Source organism: Triticum aestivum, chromosome 5D (assembly GCF_018294505.1).
Source record: "Triticum aestivum cultivar Chinese Spring chromosome 5D, IWGSC CS RefSeq v2.1, whole genome shotgun sequence".
NCBI lineage: Eukaryota > Viridiplantae > Streptophyta > Magnoliopsida > Poales > Poaceae > Triticum > Triticum aestivum.
In genome coordinates this window covers 327,577,833-327,591,683 of record NC_057808.1, presented here as the reverse complement: position 1 = coordinate 327,591,683, position 13,851 = coordinate 327,577,833, and the positions used below count along the sequence as shown (strand labels likewise).

The 13,851-nt window shown below is 40.7% G+C and overlaps 1 protein-coding gene across 1 annotated transcript; it reads left to right on the top strand.

Annotated features, from left to right (window-relative positions):
* The first annotated feature begins 545 nt into the window (after positions 1-545).
* On the top strand, positions 546-5,361 carry LOC123121507 (secretory carrier-associated membrane protein 4). Its single transcript, XM_044541511.1, has 13 exons — positions 546-763; positions 1,740-1,805; positions 1,907-2,005; positions 2,102-2,164; positions 3,130-3,163; positions 3,281-3,403; positions 3,557-3,619; positions 3,714-3,807; positions 3,931-3,976; positions 4,097-4,164; positions 4,819-4,867; positions 4,979-5,044; positions 5,158-5,361. Exons 1-13 carry the CDS (start codon positions 695-697, stop codon positions 5,242-5,244), a joined length of 927 nt encoding a protein of 308 aa, XP_044397446.1. The 5' UTR covers positions 546-694; the 3' UTR covers positions 5,245-5,361.
* Positions 5,362-13,851: the final 8,490 nt, after the last annotated feature.

Genomic DNA, 13,851 nt, shown 5'->3' with positions numbered 1-13,851 from the left:
AATCACAACCAAAGAGTGACTTATTATTTTTGTGAGTAGTATTCCTTTTTATTTATTATCTGAAGAAGAAATCCTATGACGCAGAAATTGGAAAAAGAAAAGGTCCAGTGTGTGCCTTCTGATGTTGCTAGTTCTCTTTTCTGATGTTGCTAGTAGTTGCGAGCGTGTCATTTCCCGGCAGCTTGTTGCATACCGATCGTTCGTGTAAACGAAAGATATGCTTAGTATACACCGTCGCTGTCAAGTTAGCGTGGATAGGGCAGCAAAGAAAGTCATGCTTAAGAGAAAAGAAAGTAAGAGGCCCGTTCGTCCGACGGCAATAAAAAGTAAACACGGCGGCGGACAAAATCAACACACGGACTTCGCCAAGATTTCCGTGGATTTTTTTTTAAATCAAGGAATTTCCATGGTTTTATACTAGTACATGACTACTGTAGATTATACTACTATCCTCGTTCTCTTTTTTTTTGAAAATCTATCCTCGTTCTAGTTCTAGAAGTGCTGATGCATGCAACTTCTCGTGAAGACCAACTGCTCCTTGCCTCCTTGCCTAGAACAAGTGTGGAGTTGTTGAGGCCCGTCTAACACAGGCTGCTCTGCCCGTTCGTCTCTCTCCTGGCACCTGCGCTCAGGCAGAAGCAGAGGAAAAGCAGGGGAAAACCAAGAGGGAGGAGAAGCGAGCGAGGGGTGATCCATGGCGGGGAGGACGAGGTACGACAACCCTTTCGAGGAGAGCGGTGGCGACGAGGTCAACCCTTTCGCGGTAAGGTCGCCGGCGAGCTCCAGTCGGCCAGTCCTCCCCACCTGTTCCATCTAACTCGGTCATCAATGGCGGGGAGATTCTTGTTTTAGTTTGCTCCTTTGTTGTTTTTGGTTTACCTCCGGTTTTTACTCCTATGTACTTTCATGAGTTGCTTCTTTTCCCCGGATGCACCCTTTGTTGGTCAATACTGCTTCTGTTGTTAGCATGCTGCCGCATGCTTGGTTCACAAGCGCTCCTGCAAAACCACAAAATACTCTCTTCCCGTTTTTTTTACCCTGCATATAAGATTTGTCATAAACTTTGACCGGCTTTATAGAAAAACAAATATCAACGCTCACGGTACGAAATCAATATTATTAGACACGTCGTGAAATTGATTTTCATATTGTATAAATTCTGTATTGCATGCATTGATATTTTTTGAATATAAATTGGGTCAAACTTTACGAAGCCTGACTTCAGACAAATCTTATATGCGCAAAAAAACCCGGAGAGAGTATATTGGAAAGACAAAATGACGTGTCGTAGTTCGAGAAGCAAATACGAACCTATATTTTTTCAAAAAGTATCGTATCAGCGTAAAGACTGAGTGGCGTAGCTAGGGGGTGGACAGGGTGTCCATGGACCACCCTGAAATTTCCCCATAGCATGTATATAGTGCGGTAGAAAAAATATTTCTTTGAAAATAAATAAATTTATATAAATATTTCTACTACTGGACCACCCTGGCACACTGGTCTGGCTACGCCACTGCTTGAATCGAAATAAGAAAAGTTGGACAAACTAAATGCTATTGGTTGGTTGGGAGAAAATCAGATTTTAGAATAGAAGCTAGTTTCTTACCAACTCATCAGTTATTATTTCTTACCCATAAATTATTGAATCAATAAAAACTGCCTTTATCAAAGAAACGAGAGATAATGACCAGTTGATGTTCTACATGTAACTTTACCGAGTCATCATGCTCCTGTACCAGGACAAGGCTACTAGAGAAGCACCGGCTACTCAATCCGGTTATTCCGGCGGTTCATTCTATGCAACGGTCAGCTTGTAGTGCATAACATGTTCCTACCAAAAAAATATTTAAAAAGCGCTCTCATCTGGCCGGTCATATCAAATGAATCTTTCATTCTCTTGATGCAGCAACCACGGCCTAGTCCTCCTAGCAGCACTCGCCTTTCGCCTCTTCCTCCAGAGCCAGCTGACTTCTACAACGACTTTGCCTCCCCACACACAAACAAGGTAGTCATACTATTTGATTGAGGTTTAAATACTTTTTTTGATGTAACTTCCAAACATGAACCAATTAAGCTCATCTTGCTTGCTGATCATATGAAGGACATGAAGACAATGGAGAAGGAGCTTCTGGCCAAGGAAGCTGAGTTAAACAGGCGAGAGAAGGTATCTAGATAACAACTGAAATAGACCACACTGCCTTCTTTTATACTCCTTATATCCAGGAAATGTGTCCTGCACAATTGTGGTGGGAAGGCATTAGTTGTGTTTACTTTTTGATACACATAAATATGTCATTATTATTATTATTATTATTATTATTATTATTATTATTATCATCATCATCATGATCATTGTAGTTACAAAAATAGTATATTCAAGATTGTATCCTCAATGAAGCAAATTGTTGGTTCTTGGTTGGGGTTCAACCCTCGAATTGCAATAGTTGGCATTGCACATGGACATATGACTTTTTTTTCTTATTTCTTTTCTTTCGACGACTTAGTTTTTTCTTAGTTTGCTTTCAGTTTGATCTTGTGCTCTATGCTCATGTTCTATCAAAATAATCACTTGTCCTGCCCGGTTACAATATATATATATATATATATATATATATATATATATATATATATATATATATATATATATATATATATATATATATAACCGAAGATTGGATCTTGAGTCTTGGTAGGTCAAGGTTGCTAGAGTTAGACGCTCGGTCGTTTATAGCCAACATGTCTAGTGGCAACAATCTATTTAGGTAAAATTATAAAAAAGAATTGATAGCCACATTGTGTTTAGTTATGGCTACGAAGATATAATTGTTTTGACACTTTAGGACAATTATGACAACCTTATGGTTGTGATCTTTTTATATAAAGTTATAAACATATGATGGTTTTGATCTGTTTAAGGTAGTTATGTTGATTCAACTGATATGTTTAGATACAATTCTGGAAAAAAAAATCTAATTACGGTGATCCATAATTATGAAATGGTTCACCAAATCAATGGTCGAATGTTTTGTATTATTTGAAAATCTCTAGTGATCTATCTATTTTCTTTCGTATTGTGCATATAGTATATAATAGAAATAGACGTGTTGAACCTTGGTTTGTACCATATAGGAAATTAGAAGAAGGGAAGAAGCTGCGGCACGAGGTGGAGCTTCTGTTCTCAGTCTATTTTTCTCTCTCTTTTGTTCTTCCCAGTACCATCCTGTAATTTGAGTTTGCTTTTCTTCTTCCTTTTTAGTGAATTCCCTTCTTTGTTTTGCAGCTGGCGTTGTCATAGAAGAGAAAAATTGGCCTCCATTTTTCCCCATCATTCATCATGATATCAAAAATGAGATACCCGTGCATCTTCAAAGAACACAGTATTTCGCCTTTGCATCACTTTTGGGTATGTTTTCTATGCCATTTGCTCAAAATTACATTCTTCAAGTTTAATAAAAATATAGAAAAAGACAATAGTTTACGTTGCAGCCACCATGCATCAGCAATAATGCGAATTTTACTGATTGGCAATGTTAAATATTTGCTTGTCTCATGGTAGGATTGATCACGTGCCTGTTTTGGAACATCGCCTGTGTTACTGCTGCTTGGATTAAAGGGGAAGGTGCATATTGTATAGCATACAAATTTCTTTGTGAAAGACTATAGCATAAAACTTAGGTGCTATATGCATCATTAACTGAATTTTATTTGAATAGGTCCCAAGATCTGGTTTCTTGCAGTCATCTATTTTATTCTTGGTTGCCCAGGTGCCTACTATCTGTGGTACCGACCACTTTACCGCGCCATGAGGTACATTTGATTTTGTACATATGCAACTTCAGTATTGATGAAAATTTTAGATTTTTTATACATGGAAATAACAATAGATCATCGTTCTGGGTCAATTTTTTTTGTTTACAACTCATATTACAGGAATGATAGTGCTTTGAAATTTGGATGGTTTTTCCTGTTCTACTTGGTAAGTACCCTATGAAGTTGATGCAAAAACTACAGTTCACATCCCTGTATCATATTATATGTACTTGTTTTATTTGGGATAATAAGCTCACTATTTGTTCTTGCTGACTCCCCAAAACAGGTTCATATTGCTTTCTGCGTGTACGCAGCTATTTCTCCTTCAATTATGTTCGTGGGAAAATCACTAACGTGAGTTTTCAACAAATACTTCTACTTTGTTGCGACACGTTTCACTAGGATACTATGAACAAAGAGATTCCACCCCTTGGTCATGCTAGTTTCCTAGTTCCTTTGGAAATACTGTAATTGTTGTGTCTTCTAGGGTAGGAGTCCTTGCGTCAGTCGGCTTGTACAAGAGATCACAAAAGAATCCCCTCTTTAGTGTTTTGCCGGTGCCCTTTGAGTTGGAGTTTATTTGGCCTTGGTATTTGTTTGTTTGGTTTGTCCTAGTGCGACTGTCATCTTTTCTGATGTTTTTGAATGTGGGTGGTGTGTGTGCACGTGTGCATGCGCTCTTGGTATTCTATGTGAGTGTTGGGACCCTTTTGGGCATGCTCTGTTTCTACAATCTTCTTTTCTTCTTAATATAATGACAGTCAACTCTTGTGTCAGTTCAACAAAAAAAAACTAGAACACTATGCTTTGGATTTATTTAATTACAATTGTGAAAACAAGCTTCAGTTTTTTCACAACTCTTTCCTAGAACAAACAAGAACTTCATTCTTCTATATAATCTTATTTTATGTTATGATGACACTTCCTAGTTTTGCTTCCAACGCGACTTGAAGCAACTATGTAGAAGAACTAATATATTTTCCTTTACCTTGTTTATTGTTTATGCAGAGGGATTTTCCCATCGATCAGCTTGATAGGGAAGAGCGTCATTGTAGGGGTGAGTCAAGTTGTTTACCTCACGAGTCAACAGTATAAGTTATTTTGTTAGATATAATTTGCCACAATAGAAAACAATATCTTAAGTCTTTCATAACCATCTGGCTTGCAGGTGTTCTACTTTCTTGGCTTTGCAATGTTTTGCCTCGAGTCGTCACTAAGCATGTGGGTCATTCAGGTGATACTTTCTCTTCACTTATCTCAGTACCTTTGCTTTGATCCAGTGGATTCTGAAGAGCCTATTAATGGACTTCTAATTAATTGACCACCAAAATTATCTGCTCCATGCAGCGCGTGTATCACTATTTTCGAGGAAGTGGGAAAGAAGCACAGATGAAGCGTGAAGCGGCACGCGCCACAGCTAGGGCAGCATTTTGATACTGAAAAATGATGCATACATTGTATATGGTTTTTACTCTCACAACTTTTAAATTGCATAGGCTTGTAACTTAACTGGCATGTTGGACTTTGTTTGTCCTATGTAGAAGTTTCTGCCCTTCTTTTAGATTTGTCCCTGGTTTAGACTCTTATCAGGCTATACATAGAAAGTGTGGGCTTATTTTGCTGAACAAGGACAGGTGGAAGAGTGTCCACACCTGAATATAGTACTCGAAAATTTTAACCAAACTGGGTTTTGATCACGATTACATAAGCGTGCTAGAGGCATGAGTCTATAGAGAGAAATCCGATAAAATGTTGTTGAGAGTTAAGGAGATGTGGTGACCACCACCATGAAAACTTGACACGTTCCATGAGAGTTAAGGAGATGTGGTGAGCACAACCATGAAGTGATTTTGAGTCTGTATGAATCCCTGTCGGGTCAACACATAAAAAAGAGAAGACTACAATCATGTTCAGCGTGAACACTACTTCTTACTGCTTAGTGCATAAAAGAAGTCTCAGGGGTGCTAGAAATTAATGCTAAAACAAAAAATGACCACTGGAAGGAATAATTTCAAGTGGTTTCAATGAGGAATTAATGATGAATCAAAAGTGATATTTCCTCCAAAAAAATTGGAAGAAGATTCAAGGGTGGAAGGAGAGGATGCTGTCTAGGGCATGTAAGGAGATACATTGGATGGTATAAACTAGGATGGAGAAAATAGTCAATATCTGGGATGGTCCTTGGTTACTAAGATAAATATACAAATAGATCTCAAAAGGTTGCACGAATGTATCCATGGCCGACCCTAGCATTATGGAGGCCCTAGTGCAAATGGTATGGGCCTAACAAATATAACAGAGAAACATAAATGCTTTCATTGGAAAATATCGCATCATGAAAATCATTATAAAGGCATAGAACATCAAAAGTAAAGTCTTAATGCACCATGTATATGTGATTGTATGATAGAAATGATTATTACAAGGTACATGTACTCAACCATAAACAACTATTGAATGAATACAACATGGTGAAGTGCCTTGGGGGTGGCAAATACCCCTACACCTTTTGTCATGGCCTAGGTCCGGCCATGAATGTGTCCAAGCAAAATCTGATCCTACGGAGATAGCCTTTTAGTTAGCTTTATGCAAGAACCTACGTATCTGCAAGAGCACAAGGGTTGACAATGCTATCAGTCACGCCTAACTTGTTGGGAAAATGCCTTGTGGAGAAGGCCTCTAGTCTGGATGGCAGGCATCGAAGCTAGTATAGCAACTGGAACAAAAAGCAGAGTACACATACAATAGTCATAAGTGTGAGCGACGATTGGTACAAGCTACCCTATTAGATAAGATTCAATTTTTGACCTCAAAACCTGAACAATTCGTACAATGATGGATGATAATCAGTCAAAATCATGAAAATGATGATAGCAATGCATAACTGATAAGTGCACCATTTACAAGGAGTAGGCCCAGAGAGTTGGTATGAGTGCAAGACAAGAGTTAATGAAATCCATGATGGAAAATTTGCAGAGCCATGAGACAACCATCAAGTCATGATTAATACAAATACCAACATTTTTGTAAGCCTGAACATAAGCGGGTGACCGCTCAAATGATGGCTAGCCCAATTCACAAGCTGCAGCAAATATTTGCACAAATGTTAGTATATTCAAAAGAATATCGGGATAGTAAGAAACTTATTATCTAGAACACGTTGAGTTTTCGAGATAAAATGTACCTTGACAAAGCCAACGACGACAATTACCACAACCCATGAAACCAAGAAGATTTGACAAAGCCAACGACAACAATTGCATATTGATATACAAACAAAGCATTAAGAGAGAAATACTTTAAGAATTCTAGAACTCGGCACTGAGTGACATAGATGTACATTCTCAACAATCTACCATGATTCCCAGCTCTTTTATGGCTACACTCATATGCCCCCTTGGTTCATCATCCACCTATTCCATTCTACCCAATCATCAACAATTTTTTGCCAACTGAAACCAGAGTGATTAAAGAAAGAAGGTGCAAACATCCAAGTCATTGCCAAAAACCATGTTGAAGCAACCATCATATGTAGAGCCAAAATTTTAAATTTAGGTGTACATAGGTCAAAATTTATTTTTTCAAGTCACCAATTTCAGTCAGGCCTATCACCTGCCCCTCTTGATATATACATATTTATACTAAAAACTTATACTTATCATACTGTCATGTTAAGGACTATAATTTTCCATTACTTATTTGACATACTTAACAGCATAACAAAGTTAAATGTTAATTGTATTATTTATTATATATTTCTAATGCATATCATTGAAAAACACCCATACATCGCGTTGAATTCAATTTGTACTTTGTAACAAAAAAATATTTTAATTACTTTTTGATACTTGTGTGTAAATTATATAATTTATACATATCTACGTTAGATATCTCTAAAACATATAGTTTAACAAATATCATACTGGTGGTTGCACTCTTTGATTAGGAAAGCATATATGTAGAAAATTCTAGAGTACAAGTTTAACCATATGTGAGGGATTGCTTCAGATATACTCTTTTTGGAGTACCTAGGTATAAATTTAATCATATATTTGCTAAATTCTTATGGTTTAACAAATGTACTAATCTTTTTTAAATAGGAATAATGGGTGTACATCCGTACACCCATGTACTCATCTAGCTCGTCCATGTATATTGAACACTCGTGATCTCATCAAGACATACTAAAATGCCAAAAGAAGCACCAACTTAAACCCTTTGACAAAGTGACTCCGGGAGTATAGCTGATAATTATCGATGAAGCTTGCATGAAAAGCAAAAAAATACGTCTTGTCGACCGATTTTTAGCACCTCTGTGAAGAAGGGTGTTCCCATAGGAGTGCACTTTTATTCCAAGCCAGAATGTGAAAAAAACAGAGTATTTTGTAGTTGCATTAGGACGAACTCACCGATGGTTGCTCGAAAACCTTTTTCAAGGCCAAGTTTTATCACCATAGGCAATCTTGTAAGCAATCCACGTTGAAGAAAATATTGTGATGCAAGGGAACTTCCTAATGAATTCATATTCTTAGCCTCCGTTTAACTAGGATAACTTCCTGTAGTTGATAACTGCCCACAGAGAAAAATATACACCTATAGTTGATAACTGTAAAAAATATGGACTCGTTAGAATAATATGACTCGTCGTTAGTGCTAAACTAATCCACATAAAAGATTGGATTCGATTAAGGTGAAGTTACAATGCAATGCACAAGAGAGGGGGGAGGGAGAGAACATACTAGGCTGTTGAAGTAGAACCCCACCGTGGTGAATTAAAATGAAAGCATCCGGGGAAGATAAAATCCTTGCCTTAAGAGGTATATTTCGCGGCTGATTGTATGTTCACCATTGCCATTTGCAATGTTGGCTTCAAATATTGATATCTGATTAAGGCCAACATCACGCCCTTTGCCAACTTGAATGTACTCATTGTAAGTTATATTTCCGCGACGCGATATGGATTTATAACCTGTAAAGTTAATTTGAGGTGAAATTTCTTTTAAAATGGCATGAAGTTATTATTTTCAACAAACAAGTATTTAAATTACAAGCAAATACATCCTCACTTAAGTTTGTGATTTCAGAGCATTTGCGTATACCACCTCCTGTAAAAAAAGATACACGGTCAAAAATATCCGAATGACCATAGTGAAATCACACCGTACAATCATTTTGATCTTTTTGGTATAGAAACATACTGTCAGCTCTTCGGTAAAAAAATATGAATGGTATTTAATATGACATCCTAACATTCATAAAAAGTGATAACACTGGAGCATAAGAAATTAGCGTATGCAATCATAGCAAACACTATAAGATGAGGAACATGCTTTCACCTCAAGGGATCGGCGAGGAATCTCTACCCAATTTTAATAAATGATGTTTCTTGGTATGACACGAATTCAACAACTGATAAAATACTGCACATACAATAATGTCATGTTATTCAACTATACAAACAGCAATAACTATGAGCACATTCTGGAAACATAACAGACCTTCCAGCGAAGATATGTTCTCCAAGCCCAAGTATTCTTGGAGATTGATCCCTATTGTAAGGGCATTTTTATCCCTTAATTGGTTTTGGTGATTTATGACAATACTTTTGCGGACTAATCATGTGCATCGAATATTTCAGATATATATTGACTAGGCACAAGATGATTGGGTTCCCCTCGAAGGCTATGGAAGACGGCGTTTCTCTACGTTTCTTTTCGGTGGTATTGAGTCGTAGGGAAGCCGTACTATTAAGAGGGGGTCCGCGTTGGAAAGGTTGCGTGGATTCATCACGTACACATCTTCCTTTGCACCTCCTTTTCTTCTAGCCTTTGGAGCATCCTATGTTTTCCTTGTCTATGCAAATATTGCTCGTGCTTGCTGAACTAGGGCGTGCGGTAGTACTGCTCCTTAGAGCGGTAGTACCGCAGGCCCTTGCGGTAGTACCGCCCGCTGGCGCGGTAGTATCGCAAGCGCCCACGGTAGTACTGCTTCTAGGAAAGCGGTAGTACTGTGGCCGTAGTCCAGATGTTGTCACCCTCTCCCTAGTGGGTGGCACCCATCACGGTAGTACCGCGCACAGGGCGCGGTAGTACCGTGGTATCTGGCTTAGTTCCGCAAGTACGCGGCAGTAAGGGGCAGATGTAATTTTTTACATCTGCGCCTCGCGCGGTAGTACCGCTGCTCGCTTACGGTACTACCGCGTCAGGTTTTTGCATCGACTCCAACTCTGCGGAAGTAGCCACGGATGTAATTTTTTATATCTGTGCCTTCCCATCTCTGGACAGCCCCTGTCTTGCGGTAGTAACGCAAGGGGGCGCGGTAGTACCGCGCCAGCAGTACTACTGCCCTCTGCTTTAGTGCATTTTGGGTTGTTCTGGTCTCTACTGCGTGGGCGGTAGTACCGCGGGGCCCTGTGGTAGTACCGCGCCTCAGGTATGGTAGTACTGCGCTGCGCAGGCTGAGTTGGTTGATAACGGTTGGATTTGTTCTTCCACTATATAAGGTGTGTCTTCTTCCTCTAGTTGACTACCTCTTCCACCTCCAAGCTCCATTGTTGCTCCAAGCTCCATTTTCGCCCGATCTCTCTCCCTAGCCAATCAAACTTGTTGATTCTCTAGGGATTGGTTGAGAAGGCCCCGATCTACACTTCCACCAAGAGAAATTTGATTTCCCCCACTAATCCCTTGTGGATCTTGTTACTCTTGGGTGTTTGAGCACCCTAGACGGTTGAGGTCACAGCGGAGCCATAGTCCATTGTGGTGAAGCTTCGTGGTGTTGTTGGGAGCCTCCAATTAAGTTGTGGAGATTGCCCCAACCTTGTTTGTAAAGGTTCGGTCGCCGCCTCCAAGGGCACCAATAGTGGAATCACGGCATCTCGCATTGTGTGAGGGCGTGAGGAGAATACGGTGGCCCTAGTGGCTTCTTGGGGAGCATTGTGCCTCCACACCGCTCCAACGGAGACGTACTTCACCTCAAAGGGAAGGAACTTCGGTAACACATCCTCGTCTTCACCGGCTCCACTCTTGGTTATCTCATGCCTTTACTTGTGCAAGCCTATTTGTGTTATATCTCTTGCTTGCATGTGTGCTTATTGTTGTTGCATCATATAGGTTGCTCACCTAGTTGCATATCTAGACAACCTTCTTTGATGCAAAGTTTAAATTGGTAAAGAAAAGCTAAAAATTGTTAGTTGCCTATTCACCCCCCCCTCTAGTCAACTATATCGATCCTTTCAATTGGTATCAGAGCTTCGTCTCTTTATTAAGGACTTTACCGTCCGAAGAGTATGGTTGACGTCATAGACGGTGTGGAGGACCACTCCGGTGCGAATCTGGTCTCGTCTACGGGAGATGGGGGAACCGCGGTCTCTCGTGAGGAATTCAATGTAGTGTTGGACACATTGAAAACCTCCATGACGACCGAGGTCGAAATCATGTTTAATAAATTCTTAGAAGGGCTTAACTATCCACCGCACCATTGAAAGTGGGTGATCCCGCTAACAAGGTGATGGATGCTACATCCGACAAGGGGGAAGCTACTAGCGAGAAAGCTCCTTCTTCTAGTGGTAAAAATGGCACCGGCATCTTTGCCCATGTGGAACCTCCACTTGTCTATGGTGGACTGCTTCCTTCCACTCATTTGAATCATGCCGGCCCGGCCCCTAAGATTGAGAAGAATGTGGAATTTGATTCTTGGGTCTATCGTTTTAAGCGTCATTTAAATCATGTGAACACTAACCTTTGGAGAATAATTGAAGAAGGTTTCTATCCGCATGACCGAAGCAACTTCACTCCTAGAGAAGCCATGGATAATCAATTCAATGAGAATGCTCTCTTCATCATGCAAGAAGCAATCCCACCCGAAGATCTTCCTCATCTCCGGCCCTACTCCATGGCCAAAGATGCTTGGCACCAAGTGGTTTCCCCGGTTTCCCTCTATCGGGGAAGCGCAAGCATTCAACGCTCCAACTATGAAGTGGTGCAGGATGAAGCCGATGAGTTTGCAATGAAAGAAGATGAAGAACCTCGTGAGCTTTATCGGAGGGTAACCAAACTCGCGGTCTCTCTCCGAGATCATGGAAGTAAGGACACGGATGACAATTGGATCAAGCGCAAATTCCTCAAGGCAATGATGCCCTACCACAAAGCCATGTCCTCCATCATTCGTCAAAAGGCCGGACTTCCACACCTTGTCCTCAAGTGAAGTGTTGGATGAGTTTGTTGCTATGAGCATCTTGGACAAGACTGCCGACAATGCGGTACTACGCTCTCAAAGAGTAAAGAAGCCCAACCTTGCTCTAAAGGCCAAGGTTAGTATGGAGGAAGAGGATGAAGAGGAAGAAGAGGAGAGAAACCTCGAAGATACGAAGTATGCCTATCATGAACACATGGCTCTTGCTTCAAGGCAATTTTGGAGCAAGAAGAACTCAAGGCCCAACTTCAACAAGAACAATTCAAGTGGCGCAAAGGGCAAGCAATGAGTGAGGACTTGCTTTAATTGTGGCAATGTGAGCCACTTTGTTGCGGAGTGCCCTTATGAGAAGAGGGAAGACAATGGTGGCAAGCTCATCCGAAAGGACAAGGCCAAGTCTTTCCCCAACAAGAGCAACTTCACCAAGAAGACTCCTCCCAAGGCATTGGTGGTACAAGAAGAGTACAATGAGGATGATGACGATGATGAAGATGGTGAGTCGGTTGCCATGGCCTCCGTTGCCATTGCGACAACTCCATGGGTGTCTCTCTTCGACTCACCCAATGAGAGCATCACCGCCAAGTGCCTCATGGCTAAAGCCACCAACAAGGTAACCCCCAACATCAAAACTACCATCATTAATCATCCTTCTTTGACGGATGGCATTGATGAACATGAGGGAACTAATGTGGAGGAGAATGAGTTTGAGACCTTTATGGGTAAACTCAAGGGTAAATCCAAGAAGCACTTCGGTTCTCTCTTGGAACAACTTGGTGAAGCCAATGACATGATCAAGGCTCACGAAGATACCATCTCTAAGATGGAGGGGCATAGTCGTGACTATGCTGATGAGATTTCAGATCTTTTCAATGCTCTTGAGGAAGAGCATGGTCTTCGTTTGGCTTTTGAGGAGTCACACAACGATGATCATGCTAAGTTAAAGAAAGATCTTGATCATGCTCTTGTTGTTTCTTGTGTGCTAAACTCCGAGAAGGCCAAGCTTGGGGTTGATCTTGCTAGACTCAAGGAGGAGTTTGACATTCTCGACAAGGATCACAAAGTCTTGAAGGGTGCTCATGCTAGCCTCAAAGAGTCTCATGACCAAGTTCAAGTAAAGCTAACCAAGGAGAAAGCCACATTTCCTCATATGGTGTTAATTGATAATGCAAATGCTACTAACCCATGTTGTGAGCATGTGCATCTTGTTGAGGAGAATGCTAAGTTAAAGGAGCAGCTTGAGACGGGTCTTGTGTCTTGCATACAAGACGAGAAGAACCTCAACTTCCTTTTGAGCAATCAAAAGGAAGTTGTGGCCAAGGAAGGGGTTGGGTACGCACCCAAGTCCAAGATTAAGAAGAAGAATGACAAGACCAAACGACTTCCCCCTCTCAAGCAAACCTTTGTGAAGGAGGGAGAAGGTGCTACTAAGAGAAGAAGAAGAACACCGTGAAGGGTGGTGATGCCAAGATGGGCAACACTTCCCTTCCCAACAAAGTTGACGACTTTAACCCTTCTTATGTGTTGTGCCGTGCTAGTGATGGACATGTTTATGCCAAATTTGTTGGTTCTCCTGATGAGTACATTGAATGGTCTATTTGGGTCCCTAAGACCCTTGTCACTAACATCAAAGGACCCATTACAAAATGGGTACCTAAAACCAAGCATTGATCTCTTGTAGGTGTTTGTTTTCGGTGGGGGATCATGGTTGCTCGACAGTGGAGCTACAAATCATATGACCGGAAGCAAGGACTTGGTGGTGGACGTGCACAAGATTCCATCTATGCCCACCAATGTCGAGTGGGGTGATGCCTCGTCTTCTAAGGTATTGGGACTTGGCAAGGTTTTCATTTC

Coding starts and splice junctions, on each gene's coding strand:
- LOC123121507 (XM_044541511.1), top strand. CDS start 695: ATGGCGGGGAGGACGAGGTACGACAACCCTTTCGAGGAGAGCGGTGGC. Junction 4,868..4,978: donor GGAAGAGCGTCATTGTAGGG/GTGAGTCAAGTT, acceptor TCTGGCTTGCAG/GTGTTCTACTTTCTTGGCTT. Junction 5,045..5,157: donor TAAGCATGTGGGTCATTCAG/GTGATACTTTCT, acceptor TGCTCCATGCAG/CGCGTGTATCACTATTTTCG.